Here is a 25,012-nt window from a genome sequence, read left to right as displayed (position 1 = left end):
CAACTTGTCTTTGACAAAGGACCTAAAAATATACGATGAAGAAAAGACAGCCTCTTCAACAAAAACTGCTGGGAAAACTGGTTAGCAGTCTGCAAAAAACGGAAACTAGATCCATGTTTATCACCCTATACCAATATTAACTCAAAACAGATCAAGGATCTTAATATCAGTTGGTACAGGAAAGAGTAAGAAATATTCTGGAATTAATAGGTATAGGCAAGATCTTTCTCAATGGAACCCCAGCAGCACAACTAAGAGATAGCATAGATAAATGGGACTTCATAAAACTAAAAAGCTTCTGCACAACAAAAGAAATGGTCTCTAAACTGAAGAGACCACCCACAGAGTGGGAGAAAATATTTGCCAGCTACACATCAGACAAAGGACTGATAACAAGAATATATAGGGAACTTAAAAAACTAAATTCTCCCAAAATTAATGAACCAATAAAGAAATGGGCAAGTGAACTAAACAGAACTTTCTCAAAAGAAGAAATTCAAATGGCCAGAAAACACATGAAAAAATGCTCACCATCTCTATCAATAAAGGAAATGCAAATTAAAACCACACTAAGATTCCACCTCACCCCTGTTAGAATAGCCATCATTAGCAACACCACTAACAACAGGTGTTGGCGAGGATGCGGGGAAATAGGAACCTTCTTACACTGGTGGGAATGTAAACTAGTACAACCACTCTGGAAAAAAATTTGGAGGCTACTTAAAAAGCTAAACATTGATCTACCATATGATCCAGCAATACCACTCTTGGGGACAGACCCAAAAGACTGTGACACAGCTTACTCCAGAGGCACCTGCACACCCATGTTTATTGCGGCACTATTCACAATAGCCAAGTCATGGAAACAGCCAAGATGCCCCACTACTGATGAACGGATTAAGAAAATGTGGTATTTATACACAATGGAATTTTATGCAGCCATGAAGAAGAACAAAATGTTATCATTCGCCAGTAAATGGATGGAATTGGAGAACATCATTCTGAGTGAGGTTAGCCTGGCCCATAAGACCAAAAATCATATGTTCTCCCTCATATGTGGACATTAGATCAAGGGCAAACACAACAAGGGGATTAGACTTTGAACACATGATAAAGCGAGACCACACAAGGGAGGGGTGAGGATAGGTAAGACACCTAAGAAACTAGATGGCATTTGTTGCCCTCAATGCAGAGAAACTAAAGCAGATACTTTAAAGCAACTGAGGCCAATAGGAGAAGGGGACCAGGAACTAGAGAAAAGGTTAGTTCAAGAAGAATTAACTTAGAAGGTAACACACATGTACAGGAAAGCAATGTGAGTCAACTCCCTGTATAGCTATCCTTATCTCAACTAGCAAAAACCCTTGGTCCTTCCTATTATTGCTTATACTCTCTCTCAACAAAATTAGAAATAAGGGCAAAATAGTTTCTTCTGGGTAGCGAGGGGTAAGGGGGGGGTAAGGGAGGGAGTGGGGTGGAGGGTAACAGAGGGGCCGGGGATAAGGGGGGAGAAATGACCCAAACATTGTATGCACAGATGAATAAAATTAAAATTTTAAAAAATTTTTTAAAAAACCCTCAGTCCAATCCTTTAAAAATAGAAGATAAGGCATTATCTCCCTGCACTGTTGCTGACTGAATAGCTTTTCATGTCAGTTGTCAGCTTCTTAGAAAAAATATTCGAGGGCTTCCTAATCTCTTACAGGATCTAGAGGTGACTAAATTATCTCAGAAAGTTGAGGGTTTGAAGCATGGTTTTGCTTCCTCTTCTTGGTTGTAACACCCCAATTGTGCCACAGGAGAACTGGTTCCATTTATACTGTTCCAATGTGTTGACTCCACACCTAGTACCATGGATGCTGGAACTCAGGCTTGATTATCAGAGCATTGAATTCCAAGGCCACAGGACTGATTCTTTCAGTTTTTTGATTTTACAGAGGAAATAGGGATTGGGTAGGAAGAAGATAAGAACATGCTTGGTTTTTATTTTTGTCTGGATGTGGATCCCTTTGTACTTATTTGCTTAGAGTTCATTGAGTTTCTGTAGTGTGTTCAAATTTGGGGAGTTTTCAGCCATTATCTCTTTGACTATTTTTTTGCTTCCTTTCTCTCCCATCTCTCCTTCTGGTACTCCCATTACCCGTATATTGGTGCCCTTAATGTCCCATGTTTCTCTGTAGTTCTGTTAGTTTATCTTCATTTTTTTCGTTTTCTAGAATACATAATCTTTATCAGTGTATCATCAAGTTTGCTGATTCTTTCTTCAACCAGCTCAAATTTACTGTTAAGTCTTAGTAAAATTTGCATTTCAGTTATTATATGCTACAACTGTAGGATTTCTACTTGATTGTTTTAAGTAATTTCTACTCTTTATTGATATTTTCTATTGTATGATACATTGTCCCCATGCCTGCCTTTAATTAAGCATGATTTCTTTTATTTCTTTATACAGATTTATATAATCTGCTTTGAAGTCCATGTATGAAGTCCACCATCTGTCCTTATTCAAGAGCAGATGCTATTACATGCTTTTTTCCTGTGTATGGGTCACACTTTCCTATTTCTTTGAACATGCAAATTTTTTTGAAAACTGCACATCTTAAGTAATAAATTTTAGGAATTCTAGCTATGGCTTCACCATCAACACCAGTATTGTTATTGTTTTCTTGATTGGTTATTCATTTGTTTAGTTACTCAGTTCAATTAATTCTGCAAAGTCTGTTTCCCCTGTAATATTCAGCTTCTGATGAACCTAATCTCAGATTTTTCCCCTGGTTTTTATCTTCTGGCCTGGCTATTTCAGGGTCACCCCTGTGTTGATATAAGCCACATACTGATTGGAGGTTGTACTTATACCACCTTGGTCAGTTAGGTTTCCATGTTTACCAGCAGGTGTGTGGGACTTGGAGGCTGGGGTCACAATTCAGAAAATTTGCTCCCTTCTTCCTATATTCATCCAAGGTCTGTTAGTTCAGATTTTCCCTTTTTGATCACTGCTGGGAGAGCACTGCCTTGGCATGCATACAATCTCTAGATGGTCAAGAACAACCATATTATTATTTTTTTTGGTGGCACTGGGAATTGAACTCAGGGCCTCACAATTGCTAGGAAGTGCTCTACCATTTGAGCCACTCGGACAGCCCTACCATACTAATTTTCAACCTGATTCCATAGACATAGGACCTGCCATTGAGGCCAAGCAGCTCATTAATCAGTGTTTGGTCAGAGGTAGTGCTTAAGCCCCTGATGCCACAGAGGTCCATCCCTGTGTTAATGGTTTGTGTGCAGTTGGGGATATTTTTGAGTCTGTCCCATAGCACATATATACAGCCTTCTCCATCTATGAAATTAGGAAGGCTTGTCTGTTGCTTTCTCTGTTTCTCTTTATTATACTTCTGGCTAATTTGCTGCTTTGCTATGTCAGAGCTACCAGTCTCCTCTTCAGTAATATACATCAAGATCTTCATTATTTTCTGACACCCTTGACTATGGATGTATTCAAAATAGTATATTGTATTCAAAATACTCAATTCTGGCCAGGGGCAGTGGCTCAAACCTATAATCCCAGATACTCCGGAGGCAGAGATCAGGTAGATCATTTGAGGCAATCCTGGACAAAAAGTTATTGAGATCCCATTTCAATAAACAATTCATATGTGGTGCACATTCCTGTAATCCCAGTAACATAGGAAGCATGAGTAGGCGGATAGCAATCTGACACTGGCCATGAGCAAAACACATGAGACCCTATCAAAAAAATAACTAAAGCAAAAAGGGCTGAGAGCCTGGCTCAAATGGTAGACTGCTTACCTAGCAAACGTGAGGCTCTGAGTTCAAAACCCCAGAAATGCTCCCAAAATCATAATAAAAAATAGTCAATTTTCTCAGGCAAAGCTTCAGAGCACTTTGTCCTTATGGCCTACCTTTCTTGCTGCATGGAACCTCTGTACCACCAGAGCCGGAAGTGGGAGGGATGACACCCTACTGTACAAGTGGGCACTGCCGAGATGGCAGCTCTCTCTTCTCAGTCTCATCTTCCCAGTACAGAGCCCCCTCTGTGAGTCAGCTGGGACGGGGTGGTTGGGGCCTCAGTATTCTCAGCCTAAATTATCCCTGTTAGACTTTCCATCCTATAAGCTGGGATGGGGGACCTGGTCCTCTCTGCTGAGCCTACTCAGAATGATGAGAAACTCAGCAGCCTGTCCTTCACAGGGTGGAACTATTGCCCTGAACTGGGGTCCTAGACGAAGAGAGCTCCCATCTTCCTGGCCACACATGCCTTGGGTAGAGCGCCTATAAAATGGAGTGGGAATGGGTGGTAGTACAGAAGGTTCTAGCTCAATGTCACAGATTCTTGCTGTTCTGACATTCAGATCTTTTTTGATACATTTCTCTTCATTTGATGGACTCCCTTAGAACAACGTACAGAGACATTAAATGATTGTTTAAAATATTTTCACCAATTACCTTTTTGTTTTATTGGAGAAGGTGTTTACTGAGTTCTTTAACATTCTGAAAGCCCCATCTCCTTTCTACCTTATCTTGAACACAATTTTGTATTTTCTACCTGCCTTATAATGAACTCATTGTAGTGGTAAAGAAATGTGGAAAAGAACAACCTTAAAATCTTAAAAGCTTGTGTTATTTTCTACCTTTGCATTTGACTTTGTTGTCCATATGATTGACAAGTTGGAATATTTGTAATTCATTCTACCAGAATGAGTCTGCAGTTTTAACTAGAATACAGGAGAAAAAAAGGAAAACTGCTGAGACACTTTTAGTCACAGAATATTTGGCTTTTCTTAAAAGGATGGCAGATAAATAAGAATAATGTAAATATTAGTGGATTATACAGAAAATTAACATGAGAAATTCTTGTCCTCTCCTTGCCTCCAAAGAGCCTACATTTAAGATATAATTAAAGGTGTGGGAAAAAAAACCCAGAAGATGAGTAAACAGTGCCTACTATGACAGACCCATTCTAAATATTTGCTAGATGAGAGCGAGACAAGTTACTCGACTCTCCCTCTCCCAACGCCTTCATCTCCTGCTTTTACTGAGCAGAGGCCGTCTTCACTACTCATCATCCAGCCTACTGGCCCCGTAAGCCTCTTCAGACTTGGCCTTTGGTGGACCTTGAAATTGGGAGGCTTCCTTCCACCTCTCTCCTGCTAGTTATTCATCTTACCAGCAGGAGATTCAGTGTCTGCAGCTTAAAACAGCAATGTAAAGAGTATCCAACTTGTGCTCAAAAACTTTATTATTTGGGATAGCTTTCACAGAAATAATGTTAAGTACAAGGAAAAGTCAGATCACAGAGCCAGTCTGGTACAGAATCCACCTGTAGTATGATTTACACAATGCACCAGAAACTCCAGCTTCTGATACTGCATTTCAAGACAGAGAAAGAAAAGATACCTCTTCTTTTCCTTATTCTTCCATTTGCCAGGTGATTCGGTATATGGGCAGGGAGAGATGAGCTCTCCCATGGCTCAAGAGAGGTGAAGACTGAGAAATGAGGGCCAATATAGGGTATACCAGGGCCAGGAGGAGAAGGAAGGGTCTGGAGCATGGCATTCAGACATATAAGCAAATGCGGAGGACAGATGGGCCAGAAGAAGGGTAAAAGAACAATATCTAACATATTACCATATGAGGGAGTACTTTCTACACTCTGAGAGCTTCGCATGTCAGTGCATATGTGACCCCCCCACCAGCGTTATGAGAGAGGCACTAGTATTAGGACCGGAGAAGTTAAGTAACTGGCCCAAGGTGACAGCCAGTGTGGCCCTTGCTCTTCACTACTTTGGCCTTTGGCTTAGCAGAGGATGTCTCCTTAGTGTGGCTGGTCTTGCCAGTGAGACTGCTCAATGCCTACTCCAACCTCCTCCTGTGTTCAGAGGCTGGAAAGCTACAAATAGCACTTGCCTAGAGCTAGGCTCTTGAGGCTTTGATTGGCTCTTAAAAATGAGAACTATCTGAAGATTAGAAAGCTGAGAAGCAAGAAGGAGGCTGCCTTTCTGTTATTTGCTGAGCATTGCTGCAGCTGTGCTCTGGCTTCCTGGACTCCAAGGGATGCCTGTGAAGGCAGCAGCAGTGTGGTCTTCCCAACCTTCCCCTATTCTGGGGCAGTCTGGGCTTGAAACTCAGCCATTCTAGTGGGGTCCTCCTGAAAGCTGGGCCTACAGTCTGCTACTCTAGCTGTGTGCAACTCAGTTGAGTGCCTTCTTACCCATTGTAAGTCTCTTTCTGTTCCTAACACCTGAAGTGGTGTTTATTTCCTGCCTGGAGGCCTGACTGACAGTCTTTTCATCTTCTCTGTCTTCCCTTCCCCTACAACACTGGCCACAGGGAAAGAACAATGGCAGCAGAGGGTAGCAGGCAGGGAGAACTGGGTCAAATTCATCCACTCTTTTGTTCAACCACCCAACATTTACTGTATACCTACTATGCTCTAGACATCACCTCTACCCTCTGCCCTTTTGTCCTTGCTAAGATGGGACACTAGGCTACAAAACAGATGGGGAAAGAGAGGCTTAGGGTTTCCTGTGTCTACAACTTTGCACACCCTATTCCCTCTCCCTAGAGCACCCACTTCCTCCTCTTGCCCACCTGGCAAGACCCCACACATTGCTAAGATACCACCTCCTCTCCAGAGCCAGGATTTGAATCTGGGCAGCTGACTTCACAGCTCAGGAGCTTGACCACCAAGAAGGAAGAAAGAGAGGGCTGGAAAGACTAGAGTTGGGAAGTAACAAGGTCCCAAGAGGATAGTGACATGTTATGAGCATATGAAAGCCAGAGCTAATTTATTATGCTGCAGGCCACACCACCCTGCCAGAAAGATCCCTGCATTTCCTAAGGAGAAAATTTATCTTGGAAGATTGATGATGTATTTTGCTCACTTACCTTGGCAAATAGGAAATGAATAGAAACCAGAGCAGCAGGAGTCACAATGAGGGCCTTCAACCCCCGGGCGGCACAGGCACCTTCCGTGGTCATCACATATTTCAGGAAGAACACCTTCCAAGTTGCAGTCACAACCTGGGAGGAACAAGAGACCTCAGAAGGGGCCACCTCCACTCCTTTGTTAATGTCTCCCTCCCCCATACTTCTGTCATGGAAGTACAGATTGGAATGATCTATGGCTACTCAACCTAGAAGGCTACCTCTTGAAGGGAAATAGTAAAGGTTCAGGGAGGTCAGAGGCACTATTTATAAACATCTAGGGATGGGCACTGGTTTGCAATACAATTCCAATCTTTCAATGTCTATGCATATGGAAGTATTTTTTCCCTTCCAAATCTGAGACTTGTAGAGTAGAAGTTCAATTTGACAGAGTCCCATCTAAAGGCAATCTTGAGTTAAACATATCCATACCTTCCACTTTCCATTGTTTTAGAAGAAAAGAAACCAACACAAATCCAGCCCTGTTAACTGACAGATGTAGCTTTAGGAGCTTCCCTTGGATTGTCTCACTTAATCCTCCAGGCACACGGCCTTTTATAGCAGCCTGGCCCCAATGAAGTGCTTTCCCCCTTAGGGACTTTGCTCAGGCTATTCTCTCTGCCTGCTTGTTGACCCACTGCCCCTTTCCCATCTTTCAACTGTCAATCCTCAGGAGGTCTCTCTGACCCAGCTATACAAATAGTACCCCTGCCCCCATTTTAGCTCTGTTTCTTTTTCAGGCACTTGGGTTTTTAAAAATCACTTATTGGCATATGATTTGCTTTGACCCATGGAATGAGGGGAAAGTGATATCCTGTGACTTCTGAGCCCAGGTTGCTGCAAGCCTTACAGTTTCCACTCTCTCCCTATGGGTGTCTTGAGACCATCACAGAGGGACCCAGTCTGGCCACCTCCAGGACGAGGGGCCATGTGGAGAAAGATGCCAGCTGCCCCAGCAGAACCCCCAGCAAAAGCAGCAGAACTACCCAGTCACATGTAGGAATTGTAGGGAATAACTTCTGTGGGTTTAATCACTACATTCGGGGAAACAGGGAAGTGAAAATCACATTCGCCACAGGACCCAGAAGCATCACATAGTATTTAAATAGATAAATATTTTCCCAGAAAAGAGGGTTTGCTTAACTTCATTGTGAATGCATGAATAATATAGTCAAGCAGGACCCCTGGAAGATAGGTATACATTTTGTAGTTGAGGAAAAGGAGCTTAGAAAGTGTAATTAACTGGCCCAAGGTCACAGAGCCCAGAAGGCAGAATCAGGATGTGAATCACATCTGTTCTTTCTGTTATACTAGGAAGGCAAATGGATAATAATTTTAAAATCAACTTTCAGGGTATGTCCTAAATAGGATATACATGTGAATCAATTTCATATAGAAAACATTCACATTTCTATCAATTATATTAAAATCTAAATCTGTAACTTGCTCCCCAAGGAAGGTCCACAGAGGCTCAAAAATTCAACCAGACTCACCTCACTTATTAAGGAGGGGAAAGCCCATGCATTTTGGAAAGATTTTCTACAAGGGTTAAAAGAATAGATAATGTGAAAACTTTGCTAAATCTTCCCTCTTCCCCTTTGCCCTAAGTCCTTAATCTTTTAGATAAAAGGTTAATTAAAAAGTTGTCAAATTATCTTTTCTAATACAATAATCAAGGATCAGGGTGAATCAGAACAATGTTACAGATTTTGCATATCTGACTTGTTCATGCTTAATTCTATCTCCCCTCCCTCTTTCCTCCCTCTCTCCTCCCTTCCTCTTTCCTTAACTTCCTTCCTTTCTTCCTTCCTCCCTTCTCTCCCTCTTTTCTCCCTCCCTTCTTTCCTTCCTTCCTTTTCTTCCTCCCTCCCTTTTCTCCATTCTCTCCCTCCCTTTCCTTCCTTCTCCCCCTCCCTACCTTTCTTCTCTTCTCTCCTTCTTCCTTCTCTTCCTCTCTTCTCTCCTTCTTTCCTTTCTCCCTCCCTTCCTTTCCCCTCCCTCCCTCCTTCCTCCTATTCCCCTTCTTTCCTTCCCTCCCTTCCTTCTTTTCTTCCTCTCTTCCCTCCTAGCCATATGGCTGTTTTCCCACATACTCTGATATGGCTGTTTTCCCACATACTCTCATGACTTCATGGTCTTCCCAGACACCACTCCTAGCTCCTGCTGTTTTGTCTACCTGTCCATGTATCCCTCAGACTGAAGATTCCAGGGAGCAAGGAGTGTGCAGCAGACAGCTGCCTTGGCCATGCCTACTCAGAATAGGCAATTAAAGTTTAATAAGTAAAGAATATTCTAATGAATTGCAAGCCTGCAATTCTCAGTAAACACCATTTCTTGAGTTCTATTTTATTGTCAAGGCTCCAAAAAGAGTTCTCAGATTTTGTTTGTCCATCTCTAAGCCTTAGCTGGCAAGTCTCCAAGCCAGCAGTGATGGTCCCCATCCTTCTGAGCAGGTGAAATGCCAGACAGGGAGGAAAATTCCCAGGAAAGCATGCCCCAGAGTATGTCATGTCACTCAGAACTCTCAAGGTGCCCCTTTTAATTCATCAAGAATCCCCTTCAATAATAAAATGGGGATAATTCCAAGATGGCGGCTAGAGGGAGGAAGCAGAAAGCATGCCTCCTAAAGTAAAATCTTGGAGAGATGCTGGAGATACACCTTACAGGCAAAACCACCAAGAAGAGGCAAAAGTTTCACTCCACCACACCTCCAGCCTGCGCAGAGCATCTCCACTTCACATTAAATGGAGAAACCAGGAGGGCCCCCGAGCCACCGGCACCCAGACGGCTTGGGAAGATGTGGAACACAAGGTGAGCTAAGCTGTACATGGTACTCCAATGGACAACCCTGGGTCAGATCAGCATAGCCCCCTGGACAGACCGACCCCCACCCAGGAAAAAAAGAGAAACTGAGTAATAAGCAGTAAGAACAATAAAGACATGTAGCAAAGAGGGCAGGGCACCCTGAGCGCCAAAGGTGGGAGAGGGGAATCCTTCACAGAACTGTAAATAAACAAGGGGGTCGGGCCGGAGAAGGCAGGAGCTGCGGCACATGCCCAGCAGCCACGAGCGAGAAAGCTTGTAAAAGTGGCGAAGGGAGGAAAACTCCACAGGAGAGGGAGGAAGACCCACTTCCCACGTGAGCTGTAAATAAACACACAGGCCTGAGAAAGTGGGTGCAGTGTCACCTCCCCCAGTGTGCATGGAAAGGGGAAAGCTTGTAGCAGGGGCTCGCGCACAGGAGCGGAGTAAACAAAGCCTGCAGGAGCCAGGTGAGTGTGAATTTTACTCCTGAGATCTGCATAAATAAAGCCTCCAGCAACAGCAGGCTGACATCAGCAGACAGGCTAGCCACAGCCGCAGATAGCCATTACAGAACTGTATCCAGACTCTTTTTTTTTTTTCTCACTACCTTTGATGAGACAACAACCGAACTACACCTGCATGCTGAAAAGCTTACTGAAACTGTATTGCACTTGAACTTGGGACACTTTGTGGGGTTTGTGTGTGTGTGTGTGTGTGTGTGTGTGTGTGCGCGCGGTTTTGTTTTATTTTGTTTTTTCTAGTTTTTTTACCCTTTGATGAGACAACCACAGAACTACTTCTGAGGCACCATCGCCAGGATTGGAGACTGAGGGACGAACACCAAAATTATTAAGACTGAAACTTTCTTGCATTTGAACTTGGAATTATTTACTTTTTTTTCATTTATTTATTTATATTTTTATTTATTTTATTTTTATTTTTATTTATTTTTTATTTTTTATTTTCAATTGTCTCTCTGTCTCGCTAATGCCTGTTCAGCTTACTGTCAACTAGTACACTATCTCTCGCTATTTATATCTTTGAAACATTTTTTGTTTCCTTGTTTTGTTTTTTTCTACTTATTTGTTTTACCCTTTTCCTTTAACTTCTTTGCTTTCCATCCCCTCTCACCCTTCCATTCTAAATATCACTAGTGCTATTATTACAAGCCAGAAAATTCTTAATTGCACACAGTACAGGGACAAAAACAACACCAAGGGCAATGATGGGAAGACAGAAAAAACAGGGAAACCAGTTTCCCCACAGCAAAAAATTAGTACAGGAACCAGAGGGAAATGAAGAAAACAGATACTCAGATCGAGACTCCAACAAAATGAAGATAAACTATGCCAAAGAACCCAACAAAGCCCAGAAGAATAATCTAAAAGAAGAAATACTACAGGTACTCAATGAATTTTACACAGATGATACTGGATATGGTCAACCAAAATGTACAGGAGACACTCAAGAAATTCCAAGACAACAAAAATAGAGAATTTGAAAAGGCAAAAGAAGAAATAAAGTGTATAAACACCAAAGTGAAACAAAGAACACGATTAATAAAGAGATAAATGAACTCAGGACAAAAATAGACAACATTAAAGAGGAAACAACCCAGGATATGGAAAACCTCAGAAAAAAGAACAAAACAGAATTGCAAAAACAAAATGGAAGGCCAATCCAGTAGAATAGAACAAACAGAAGACAGAATCTCAGAACTCAAAGATGAAATGGTAATTAAAGGAAAAACTGAAGAACTATTAGTTAAACAACTCAAGACCTGTGAAAAGAAAATGCAAGGACTCACTGACTCCATCAAAAGACCAAACCTGAGAATCATGGGCATTAAAGAAGGAGAAGAGGTGCAAGCAAAGGGAATGTGTAATATATTCAACAAAATAGTAACAGAAAATTTCCCAAATCTAGAGAAAGATATTCCCATACAGATGCAAGAGGCCTCCAGAACACCAAACGGACCAGATCAAAATAGAACCACCCCACAGCATATTACCATAAAAACAACAAGTTCAGAAACTAGGGAAAGAATATTGAAGGCTGTAAGAAAGAAAAAACAAATAACATACAAAGGTAAACCCATCAAAATCACAGCAGACTTCTCAACAGAAACATTAAAAGCAAGAAGAGCTTGGGGTGAGATCTTCCAGACACTGAAAGAAAGTAACTTCAACCCCAGGATACTCTACCTACCAAAACTATCATTCAAAATAGATGGAACAATAAAAGTCTTCCATGATAAGCAGAAAATAAAACAATATGTGACCACAAAGCCACCACTACAAAAGATTCTTCAAGGGATTCTGCACACAGAAAGTGAAACCCAACATAACCATGAAAGGGCAGGTAGCACCAAACTACAGGAAAAGAAAAAGCAAGAAAGTACAGAGTAACCTCAACTTAGGTACACACAATCAAACCTTCAAACAACTAAGACAACTAAATGACAGGAATCACCACATACCTATCAATACTAATGCTTAATGTTAACGGACTTAATTCACCCATCAAAAGGCACCGCTTGATAAAGTGGATTAAAAAGGAAGATTCAACAATTTGTTGCTTACAGGAAGACCCATCTTACTGACAGAAATAAGCATAGGCTTAGGATGAAAGGCTGGAAGAAGATTTACCAAGCCAATGGCCCCTGAAAACAGGCAGGAATAGCAATACTTATCTCTGACAAAGTAGATTTCAAACCTACATTGATCAAACAAGAAAAAGAAGGACATTCCATACTAATAAAAAGGGAAATAGACCAAAAGGAAATAACAATTCTCAAACAATATGCACCCAATGTCAACGCACCCAATTTCATCAAACATACCCTGAAAGACCTAAAAACATATATTAACTCCAACACAGTGGTCATGGGAGACTTTAACACCCCATTATCATCAATAGATAGGTCATCCAAACAAAAAATCAATGAAGAAATCCAAGATCTAAAATACACAATAGATCAAATGGACCTACTTGATGTCTACAGAACATTTCATCCAACTTCTACACAATACACATTCTTCTCAGCAGCCCATGGAACCTTCTCCAAAATAGATCATATCCTAGGGCACAAAGCAAGCCTCAGCAAATATAAGAAAATGGAAATTATACCATGCATTCTATCTGATCACAATGCAATAAAGCTAGAACTCAACACAAAGTAAAGACAAAAAACATGCAAACAGCTGGAAACTGAATAACTCATTACTTAATGAACAATGGGTCACTGATGAAATAAAAGAGGAAATTAAAAAGTTCCTGGAAGTCAATGAAAATGAAAACACAACCTACCAGAACCTATGGGACACAGCAAAGGCAGTCCTGAGAGGAAAGTTTATAGCCATGAGTTCATATATTAAAAAGACTGAAAGATCCCAAATCAATGACATAATGATACATTTCAAACTCCTAGAAAACAAGAACAAGCAAATCCAAAAACAAATAGAAGGAGAAAAATAATAAAAATAAGAGCTGAAATCAATGAAATAGAAACCAAAAAACCATAGAAAGAATTAATGAAAAAAAAGTTTGTTCTTTGAAAACATAAACAAGATCAACAAAACCCTGGCATACCTGACTAAAATGAGGAGAGAAAAAACCCAAATTAGTAAAATGAGGAATGCAAAAGGGGAGATAACAACAAACACCATGGAAGTCCAGGAAATCATCAGAGACTACTTCAAGAACCTACATTCAAATAAATTTGAAAATCTTAAAGAAATGGACACATTTCTAGATACATATGATCATCCAAAACTGAACCAAGAGGATATTAATCACCTGAATAAATCTATAACACAAAATGAAATTGAAGCAGCAATCAAGAGTTTCCCCAAAAAGAAAGGTCCAGGACCTGATGGATTCTCTGCTGAATTCTATCAGACCTTTAATGAAGAACTGATACCAACCCTCCTTAAACTGTTCCACAAAATAGAAAGGGAAGGAAAACTGCCTAACACATTTTATGAAGTCAGTATTACACTTATCCCAAAACCAGGCAAAGACACCTCCAAAAAGGAGAACTATAGGCCAATCTCCTGAATGAACATTGATGCAAAAATCCTCAACAAAATAATGGCAAACCGAATTCAACAACACATCAAAAAGATCATTCACCACGACCAAGTAGGCTTCATCCCAGGAATGCAGGGGTGGTTCAACATACGAAAATCAATAAACGTAATAAACCACATTCACACAGAAGCAAAGACAAAAACCACTTGATCATCTCAATAGATGCAGAAAAACCTTTGATAACATCCAACACCATTTCATGATAAAAGCTCTAAGAAAACTAGGAATAGAAGGAAAGTACCTCAACGTTATAAAAGCTATATATGACAAACCTACAGCCAGCATTATATTTAGTGGAGAAAAACTGAAACCATTCCCTCTAAAATCAGGAACTAGACAAGGATGTCCACTATCTCCACTCCTATTCAACATAGTACTGGAATTACTAGCCAGAGCAATTAGGCAAGAAGAAGGAATAAAAGGACTATAAATAGGTAAAGAAACTGTCAAAATATCCCTATTTGCAGACAATATGATCCTATACCCTAAAGACCCAAAAAACTCTACTCAAAATCTCCTAGACACCATTAATAGCTATAGCAAGGTAGCAGGATATAAAATCCACATAGAAAAATCATTAGCATTTCTATGCACTAATATTGAACAAATTGAAAAAGAATATATGAAAACAATTCCATTTACAATAGCCTCAAAGAAAAACAAATACCTAGGTGTAAACCTAACAAAGGATGTGAACGACCTCTACAAGGAAAACTATAAACTTCTGAAGAAAGAGACTGAGGAAGACTATAGAAAGTGGAGAGATCCCCCATGCTCATGGATTGGTAAAATCAACATAGTAAAAATGTTTATACTCCCAAAAGTAATCTACATGTTTAATGCAATTCCCATCAAAATCCCAATGACATTCGATAAAGAGATTGAAAAATCTACCATTAAATTTATATGGAAACACAAGAGGCCACGAATAGCCAAGGCAATACTCAGTCAAAAGAACAATGCAGGAGGTATCACAGTACCTGACTTCAAACTATATTACAAAGCAATAACAATAAAAACAGCATGGTACTGGCACAAAAACAGACATGAAGACCAGTGGAACAGAATAGAGGACCCAGATATGAAGCCACACAACTATAACCAACTTGTCTTTGACAAAGGACCTAAAAATATACGATGAAGAAAAAACAGCCTCTTCAACAAAAACTGCTGGGAAAACTGGTTAGCAGTCTGCAAAAAACGGAAACTAGATCCATGTTTATCACCCTATACCAATATTAACTCAAAACAGATCAAGGATCTTAATATCAGTTGGTACAGGAAAGAGTAAGAAATATTCTGGAATTAATAGGTATAGGCAAGATCTTTCTCAATGGAACCCCAGCAGCACAACTAAGAGATAGCATAGATAAATGGGACTTCATAAAACTAAAAAGCTTCTGCACAACAAAAGAAATGGTCTCTAAACTGAAGAGACCACCCACAGAGTGGGAGAAAATATTTGCCAGCTACACATCAGACAAAGGACTGATAACAAGAATATATAGGGAACTTAAAAAACTAAATTCTCCCAAAATTAATGAACCAATAAAGAAATGGGCAAGTGAACTAAACAGAACTTTCTCAAAAGAAGAAATCCAAATGGCCAAAAAACACATGAAAAAATGCTCACCATCTCTATCAATAAAGGAAATGCAAATTAAAACCACACTAAGATTCCACCTCACCCCTGTTAGAATAGCCATCATTAGCAACACCACTAACAACAGGTGTTGGCGAGGATGCGGGGAAAAAGGAACCTTCTTACACTGGTGGGAATGTAAACTAGTACAACCACTCTGGAAAAAAATTTGGAGGCTACTTAAAAAGCTAAACATTGATCTACCATATGATCCAGCAATACCACTCTTGGGGACAGACCCAAAAGACTGTGACACAGCTTACTCCAGAGGCACCTGCACACCCATGTTTATTGCAGCACTATTCACAATAGCCAAGTCATGGAAACAGCCAAGATGCCCCACCACTGACAAATGGATTAAGAAAATGTGGTATTTATACACAATGGAATTTTATGCAGCCATGAAGAAGAACGAAATGTTATCATTCGCCGGTAAATGGATGGAATTGGAGAACATCATTCTGAGAGAGGTTAGCCTGGCCCAAAAGACCAAAAATTGTATGTTCTCCCTCATACGTGGACATTAGATCAAGGGCAAACACAACAATGGGATTGGACTTTGATCACATGATAAAAGTGAGAGCACACAAGGGAGGGGTGAGGATAGGTAAGACACCTAAAAATTTAGCTAGCATTTGTTGCCCTTAATGCAGAGAAACTAAAGCAGATACCTTAAAAGCAACTGAGGCCAATAGGAAAAGGGTAACAGATACTAGAGAAAAGGTTAGATGAAAAAGAATTAACCTAGAAGGTAACACACACGCACAGGAAATTAATGTGAGTCAACTCCCTGTATAGCTATCCTTATCTCAACCAGTAAAAACCCTTGTTCCTTCCTATTATTGCTTATACTCTCTCTACAATAAAATTAGAAATAAGGGCAAAATAGTTTCTGCTGGGTATTGAGGGGGTGGGGAGGAGAGGGAAGGGGCGGAGTGGGTGGTAAGGGAGGTGGTGGGGGCAGGGGGAAGAAATGACCCAAGCCTTGTATGCACATATAAATAATAAAAGAAAAAAAAAGAATTACCTTAGAAGGTAACACAAATGCACAGGAAATCAATGTGAGTCAACTCCCTGTATAGCTATCCTTATCTCAACTAGCAAAAACCCTTGGTCCTTCCTATTATTGCTTGTACTCTGTCTTCAACAAAATTAGAGATATGGGCAAAATAGTGTCTGCCGGGTATCTAGGGGGTCGGGTTTCTGGCTGCCCTACACAATTAGCTCAGATTGTCTCAATTTCCCTGAAAAAGTAAGCACCTGTCTTCCTACAACTGTGGATTTTCTTGTCATTGCTCTTTGAACTTGGAGGACTAGAACTGGATTACATGCCCTGGATACACACTCCTTGTGTCATTTCCAAAAGGAGCCCTTGAAGATGTGTCTATTATATATTGACTTCCTAAAAATAACTCTTAAGTGGATATAATTGATCTCATGGCCTGGAAAGGTCTAATAATATCCAGGGTCATGAAATACAGTGAGAAAACTGAAAACATTCTGATCTGCAAAAACATTCTTATTTGTTTCAGCTCTTTGGTGTCTGGAAGTCATCCCTTGGTATCCACAGGGAGTTGGTGGAGTTGGTTCCAGGTCATTTCCCCTCCACTGCAACTCCCACATGGGTACCAAAATCCTCAGATGTTCAAGTCTCTTATCTAAAATGGAACAGTATATGTACTATATACTTTAAATAATATACTTTAAATCACGTGTAGATTACTTAAAATACCTAATACAGTGTAAATGCCATTAAACAGTTGTTATATTATATTGTTTAAGGAGTAATGACAAGAAGAAAATCTGTACATATTCAGTACAAATGCAATTGAAAAAAGATTTTAAATTTGCTGTTGGTTGGTCTATAGATACAGAACTCACGGATATAAAGGACCAATTTTCTAGAATGTTACTCTCAATCTTGGGTGCACATAGAAAACTCCTGACAAAATAACATTGCCTGGGTGTGGAATCTCACACCCAGAAACACTGATGCAATCCTGAGGTTTGTAAACCATAGCCTGAGGGTCAAATATGTCCCTATTTTAGTAAATAAAGTTTTATTGGAACACAGTTCATTCTTCTTATTTGGGCTACAATAGCAGTTGAGGACATATGATAGACTCTATAACCCCTTCAAAAGTTAAAACTTCTTACTATTTGACCCTTCACAGCAAAGTCTGCCAACCAACCACTAAACAGGAATTTCTACTAACAAGAGCACTGGTTCTTAACAAGAAGCATACATCAGAATCATCTGGAAAACTCGCTCAAAAGACAAGCCTGGGCTTCACCCCAGTGAAGGATCTTAGGTAATATACAAATTTCTATTTTGAAGAAGCAAAGGATTCTAAAACACACCCCTGCTTAAGAACCACTTTTTTTCAAGGATATGGGCCCCTCCATGGCCTTAAAGAATTAAAATTGTTAGGGGTGGGAGGTTGCCTGGTTTTGTCCAGTGCTATATATCTTCATGTAGTTCACAAATTTGTTCTTCAAATGTTCACTGGCAGGTCCCAAACTGGGTATTTTTTTAAATGCATTAATATAAGACCAAATTGGAGTGGATATCTGCATTCAAATTCCTAAACAAACTTAATTGCTCTAATTGAAACCTCCTTCTTGAGGTTGTGTTCCAGGGCCTTTCTAACATTGTATAACCAACATCTGAACTTCCCTTCAAGTTCAATCAAATTTCTTCAAGTTCAATTAAGTCATCAAATCAGTTAGAGAGAATAAACTGAATTAATAATAGGACTACTGCAAACAAACTACAAACAGAAGATCTAAAACATTCTTGTGGGAGAAAATCAGAGATGTGTGTTATAACCAGGGCTCAAGCACTGTTCCATCCTGGTCACTTTACATTCAAGGGAAGGGTTGCTTATTCCTACTGAGGGCAGAACACCATGGTCCATCCATACTGTGGGGATCACAAAACCCCACCCAGTCAAGCATGGCTGCTGTCCTCCAGGCCCACGTGTGTGACAAAAGCATGAGACAACACCCTATATTCCTCACACACAGAACCATGGCTTGCTTAGAGGAGTTGGGTGTGGGGAGGCAGAAGGGAGTAAGTATACTCTTATCTACCTTCCCCAACAGTCTGGTGAAGTTTCCCAAGCCTGAGCACTTTCCCATGCGCCTAGATGACTCTGATGCCTTCTCCCTCTCCTCTCCAAGGTCTCCTCCCTATCCTTACTTCCTGCCCCTGACCTTGAGAAAACAAGAAATGAACTGAACAGCACTTCCATAAGACCCCACAGCTGCACCTGCCTGCCCCTTTCCTGGCCTATATAATGTGCCTTCTTGGTTTCAGTTTCCTGTCTCAATACAGGGAAGCTTCTCTTCTGTCTGCCCAATCCTAAAGCCTTGGAGTCCCCCCCAGTCTTCTCTTTCTCTTAGAATCCACTCAATTCCCCAGCAGTCCTGTTGGGTCTCCCTTTGGATCATATCCACCACCTGTGCATTTCTCACCCACTCTTCTCATGCCACCTGGGTTTCAACCACCATCATCTCTTCCTCATGGATCATCATAGCCTTCCATGAGGTCTCCCTGGTCCTTCTCTCCTCCCCCTACTTTGTGTTTTCAACACAAAGATTCTTTTATATGATGTCACTTATTTATGTAAAACTCTCCGTAGTGCCCATCTCATTTTTAGTAAAATGAAAGTTGTTTTCCCAGTGGCTGACCAGGGCCTACAATATGGCCCTTGGTGCTTCCCTTTCTTACCACTCTCCTCTTCCCTCACTCTGTTTCAAAACTCTGGTCTCTTTGTACACTAGACACTCCTGCCCTAGGGACTTTGCACTTGCTCTTTCCTGCACCTACCTATTTCAATTTGCAAACTTCCCTTCATGCCTTATTTTTCCCACAGCACTTATCACCTGCAGACCAGACCCTGAAGTGCCATGTGGTTTACAGAACCAGAGCTCCTGTGCCCAGGCGAGCTCTTAAAGGCACCTTCTCCTGGACACCTCCAGAGGAGGGGCTTCTGTGCTCTCACATGCCTCACACTATATCCTCCCCAATGAGATGAACACCTGGCCATCAGGCTCTGTGGGTACCCTGGGATAGCAGAGGCAAATTTAGTGGGTGGCCTGTGTATGATCCAGATGGGGCATGGTCCTTGTATGTGCATGCAGCGTGTCCTTCACGGCAGGCATGTGCTTCTGAGCATGTGGGTGCCTGTGTGTGCCACTATATACGTTTATACAGGAGATTATCACAGCTCCAGAATCAAGCTCAGAGGCCTGGAATCTGCTCATGTGAATTAGTGAATGACTCAGATGTGAATGGCTCCCCTCAACTGGCACTCTAATATGGGATACAACATTGCATATGACACCTGCTATAGTGTGGATTTTAAATGTCACCCAAAGGTCCATGTGCTAAAGACTTGTACCTTGGCCTTTGACACTACTGCGAGGTGGTGGAAACTTTGGGAGGTGAGGCCTAATGGAAGGAAATTAATTAGCTCATTGGTGGTGTGCCATTGATGGAGATATTTGAACCCAGCCCCTTCTCTCTCCCTTCTACTTCTTGGCTATCATGAAGTAAACTGGCCTCCTGGCCATGCCTTCCAAACCTGATGTATTGTACCACCACAGGCCCAAAGCAATGGGGCCAAGTGGCCAGAAACCTCTGAACCTGTGAGCCAAAATAAACCTTTCCTCCTTATAAGTTGATAATCTCAGGTATTTTGGCACAGTAACAGAAAACTGGCTAGCATAAAATCAAAAACTTTTTACTTATTTTGTGGTTTATATTACATATATATTACAACATTATATATGACATATATATATGTTATTGTCTAAGCCCCACCCCCACAACCCTACTGGAGTATAAGTGTTAGGAAAGCTAGGAACCTGGGTGCTGTGGTGGGCCTGGCTGGCTAATGCACCTTTATAATGGCTCCCTCAATGCCCTGACTCACTCCCTTTCTGGGTGTTTCTAGGGATCACCTCCAAACAAATTAGTGCACTCAATTCCTTTCTTGGGAATCTCATTTTAAAGAACCCAAGTAAGACAGTAAACAACTGGCTGCTATAGAAGGTTTCTGAGCAAGCTAGTCATATGTAATCAGTCTATTCAGTTTCCTTAATCAGCGGTGCCATTGCAAAAGACAGACTGGAGTGGACAATGCTGGTGGGAAAGCATAAGATATCTGTGAAGCCTCTGCCATTCTCTAGGAAGGACTTGAACTTGGGCGTGGTGCTGTGTACAGGAAGCAGAATAAGAAAATGGAACATAACATTTTCAATGATGTTAAGCGAAAAGGGAGGTTATTTACCTTTTATATCACCAGCTACTGGATCTTCTGGACTTGGAGTATATGTAGGAAAAATAGGAAATCCTATAAAAATTTTTTTAAAAATAAAGAGAATGATTAAGGATATAGTAAAGCTAAACATTAAGTTGCACCGAGCAGGAAGAAACACTCTCTCACTCAATGAAAAGTAAAATGTAGACACTAATTTAATCTTGCTTTTGCTTTATTCCAAATGTTGCCTGGTAATTGCAACCAGGCTGGTCAGACATGCTCATTTGTAGATTAATGAACAGAAATAGATGTTTTGAGATCAAAGCAGCTAAGTTGTTCAAAATAGCTATGCGTACCTAAGCAGGGATGGTGCTGGCTTTTATAGCAGCTTTCTTGGATTTTTCATGTAAAATGTCACTAACTTTTAAAAAATGTTGACTTTCAAGCTTTCCCTGTAACTTTTGTTTATGCCATAAAAATGATTCAGATTTAATTTTCCTTTTGTTCTTCTCTAAAAAGACAAGGCACTTTCTGATCACCTCCTATCCAATAATCACAGATTCTAAATTGATAAAAGTCCTAATGTGGTAGCATCATATTTGAGTTACAACATTGGTTCCTATGAATATATTTTATCATCCAAACTAGGAAAATCTCCACAGTGAAAGTGTGTGTTACTTTAATAACTATCCTGGGACAGCAGGGGTAAACTGGAGCAGAGTCACCCCATTCTCAGGAGTCTTGCCCCTGTCTCCACAACTCAGTATACTTCTGTTACAGGCCAACAGGAGTTAGGAGGTAGGGATGGGCAACCACAAGTATAGCAGTGTGTGTGGGGGGGTACTTTTCTTGAAGAGTGTTTCTTTTTCATAGCCCCAAAAAGCAATTTTTACACTGCTGCAGAACAGATAAAACCAATACTCTTGTCACAGTCTGCATAGCTGATTTAATAGATTCTCCTACTTCATGGTCTATAGTATTTCTGATAGATATTTATCTTTTCTCATAAAGATGCTGAATTGTTCACTTAGATCACTGCAGTGGGTGGAGGTGAGGTCTGACAACTTGGCTTATTGTATAGCAGGAAAGAAAAAATGCCTCCCCTTTGCCCCAAATATAACATATACACTACATATACAAATAAACATCAGGAAACTCATGATATTTCTTCTGGGTTTATTAAAGAAGTCACACATATGGATTGCTATTAAATTGAAATTCCCAAATTTGACCCTTTGACCTACTGAAATGGCAATCCCTAGATATAATGTAACACCTTGAAGCTACATCAAACTATAAAATGCATTCTAATAAAATCTATATCCTGGACTTGTAGAAATGCTTTCATGTAAATACAACCTATCTAGCCCCATTTCTGCCCCCTGCTCCATGTCCTCAGGTGTTCAAGCACAAAGGCCAGCTGTGGACCAGAAAGAGTGGCTCCTTGTTCTGCAGTGGGCACTTACTCAAGCAAAATGGGAAATTATAGTATCCATCCGCACACTTCTCACAGTTGGCTCCATGGAAATTCGGCTTACAGTGACAGCGGCCAGTGCCCTGTTCACAGTCATCTGCGTGCTCAGGGTCACAGCTGCAAGCTAAGAGAAATAATGGTTTCCCAAGGACCAGTCCTTCACTGTACTTCCTAAAACAAATACATCCCCATCCTTGTATCAACAATGTTTCATAGTTGATCATGCTCCACATTATCCTTAAGGTATCTCACTTCATACTTCACTAGTGGTTTTCTGCTCATGGATCGTCAGAGAGCAGCATTTGTGAGCATTCACACTGAGTTCTCCAGAATGTCATTTATTACTTTGAGCACTGTACAGCTCATTGAGCAAGAGGGAAAGCCTACACAGACTAGTCAGGTGGGCTGTGCTGTAGGTCCTGGCATCACACAATTGTGAATGCCCACAAAGTGACAGACATACTTTGCAAGATGATGAAGAGAAAGGAAGGAAAGTAGAAATACTTTTTTAACAACTAAGAATGCCCTACATAGAAGTAAATCACCTTATATAATTTTGGACTTTAATGCCCTCAAATGTTAATGATATGTTGAATTCATTGGGGGGAAAGGGCACAGAGGCCAACTTCAAGGACTGGACTTGTTTCCCAACTGTGACAACCAGACAATATAAAAGAACAGTGCTGCTAGGCTCTGAGTTATACACGTAGGGAAAAGTCCATAATCTATCCAAAAACAAATTCCACACGGAAAACCCAGCAGATTTTACCAGGTTATACTATTTTTCTATATAATAAGTGTGTTACCAGAAATGAACCATGTCCCAAGTCTACCAGTTAGTGGCTTTGTCACTAAGTCAAAATATTTAATTACTCAGGCCCTGTGGTTTCCTCATATCTAAAAATAAGAATAATAACACAACATCCTAAGATTTTTATGATCATTAAATAAGATTTTCATGTAAGAATTTAGGCTATGTCTTGAATACAGTAAGCACTCAATGAACTGTAACTACTTTAAAACACTGTGACCATAATTAAATCCTAGTGTACTCATTACAATGTTGTTTTGATGCTAATTCTGACAAAAGTTGAAATTACTGGGGATTACGGAAACATATCAAAATAACAGAAAGTGGAGCAATTAACATTTATTGAAGGTTTAATATATGACAGACTCAATGTAAAGTATCTTCATAGGACTTTTGATGGCATTTCATTTTAATTCTGTGACGTATATTATCATTTCTATTTACATAGAAATCTGAGGCTGAGAGATTTATGTAACTGCCTAAGGTTACATAATCAGTAAGGAATGGAATAAATAATAATAAGGGAGAGTGAATGAAGACTGGAAGCCAGTCAGAACTGAGCCCAATGACATCCCTGGAGCAGTATACACAGTCTAAGAGACATTAAGTTGATGTGACACTTACGGATGCAGCCATGGGGGGCATCAACTGGAACGCCATAAGGGCGATAATAACCCTTAGCACACTTTTCACAGTTCACACCAGCTGTGTTGTGCTAGAAAGAAACAAAAGAAACTTAGAAGGAAGGATATTGGAAAAGAAGCCCAGTTCTCTATTTTGTGCTACTCACCCAGAAAAATAATTCCATCATATACAATTGTAATTTAAAAGGCACTAAAAGCATAAGCATTGATCTTGACCTATGGGCTTACCCTTGGCCCTGAAAATTTTTCTCATTGGAAGTTCCATGAACTGGATACCAAAGAATTTGCTTTCATGAAGTACTTGACATTTGAGTGAGGAAAACAAACAAACAAACAAAAAACAACAAAACAGGCTAGTCCCTAAAGCTTCATTCAGAAGACCTGATGAATGGATAATTACCACACTTAGGTTTAACCCAAGAAATAAAAGGCCATGTGTGCATTTATATCTTTTCCAATTTTGAAAGAAATAGCATATACAGATCTTTGTCTCTACTCATTCTAATTTTATCTGTGCTTTAGCCATGAAACCATTTTCCAGACATTTTCATTATGTGAACGGAAAATGTAGGCATGAGTCTCATACACAGAGTTCATTTTAAAGTACGATACTAGGCAGTTTTTTCTAGTTTATGGTTAATCCTTACAATTACCACAAAATCAAATTACCCATCATGCATCATCAGTTTCCAAAAATTATACACCACAGACCTACCTCAATTCTGCCTCTCTCTAATTTGGAAAGGATTAGGAGGACAGTGTTCTTTCATTAATGAAAGGAAAGGCAATGGAAAATTAACAAGAACACTGATCCACACAAAAGTCTTCATAGAAGCACACAGAGAACAAAGACCCATTCTGTGTCCTCTTTCCTGTTTTAGAGGGTTTTATTAACTACAGACTTTTATTTATTACCACTCCCGTGGGCTAAAATCTGAATCCACTTTAACACTGAAGTCAAAAACCATGCTAACCACTTCTCTAACTTAACATTTACATCATAAACATTGTGGGCAAATAAGAAACAGCTGCAACCAACCCTCTTCCCATCAAATGCCAATTAACCCTCTTCTCTGTTATTTACCACTGTGACTTATAGACAGAAGACATCAAGCTAACCTTGGCTGCCAAATCTTTCCTAATTAGAGTAAAAAAATGAAAAGTGTTCTCTAAGTGGGTGATCTTTCCCCTTACCATAAAGCACCTGCCACAGAGAAGTTATACATTTAAGATACAAAGAATACCAGTGAAAGATAGAGAGGAAGCAACAAGTTACCCTGCAGATGGCATAAATCCTACAGTTTGCTCAAAATCTTGGGTGGTTCTTTA

General features: G+C 40.3%; 1 protein-coding gene across 10 annotated transcripts in view; it reads right to left on the bottom strand.

The window, feature by feature from the left end:
* Positions 1-25,012, bottom strand: part of Lama3 (laminin subunit alpha 3) — a 293,352-nt gene that overhangs the window by 173,813 nt on the left and 94,527 nt on the right. For 7 of the 10 annotated variants that reach the window (XR_012447103.1, XR_012447104.1, XR_012447105.1 and 4 more), the window contains exons 9-12: positions 23,664-23,754; positions 22,221-22,352; positions 20,785-20,847; positions 6,910-7,044 (exon numbers count right to left, since the gene is read on the bottom strand). Coding sequence is in view for 5 of the 10 variants with exons in the window: in XM_074070183.1 (XP_073926284.1) it covers positions 6,910-7,044; positions 20,785-20,847; positions 22,221-22,352; positions 23,664-23,754 (421 nt within the window). In the remaining 5 variants the exon portion in view is untranslated. Of the gene's footprint in view, positions 1-6,909; positions 7,045-20,784; positions 20,848-22,220; positions 22,353-23,663; positions 23,755-25,012 lie in introns of those variants that run through there. The other 3 variants (XM_074070178.1, XM_074070181.1, XM_074070179.1) reach the window with 3 other exon arrangements.

The sequence above is a fragment of the Castor canadensis genome, chromosome 4 (assembly GCF_047511655.1).
Source record: "Castor canadensis chromosome 4, mCasCan1.hap1v2, whole genome shotgun sequence".
Taxonomy (NCBI): domain Eukaryota; kingdom Metazoa; phylum Chordata; class Mammalia; order Rodentia; family Castoridae; genus Castor; species Castor canadensis.
Note: the sequence above shows the minus strand (reverse complement) of the source record. Positions and strands in the feature narration are given on the sequence as shown.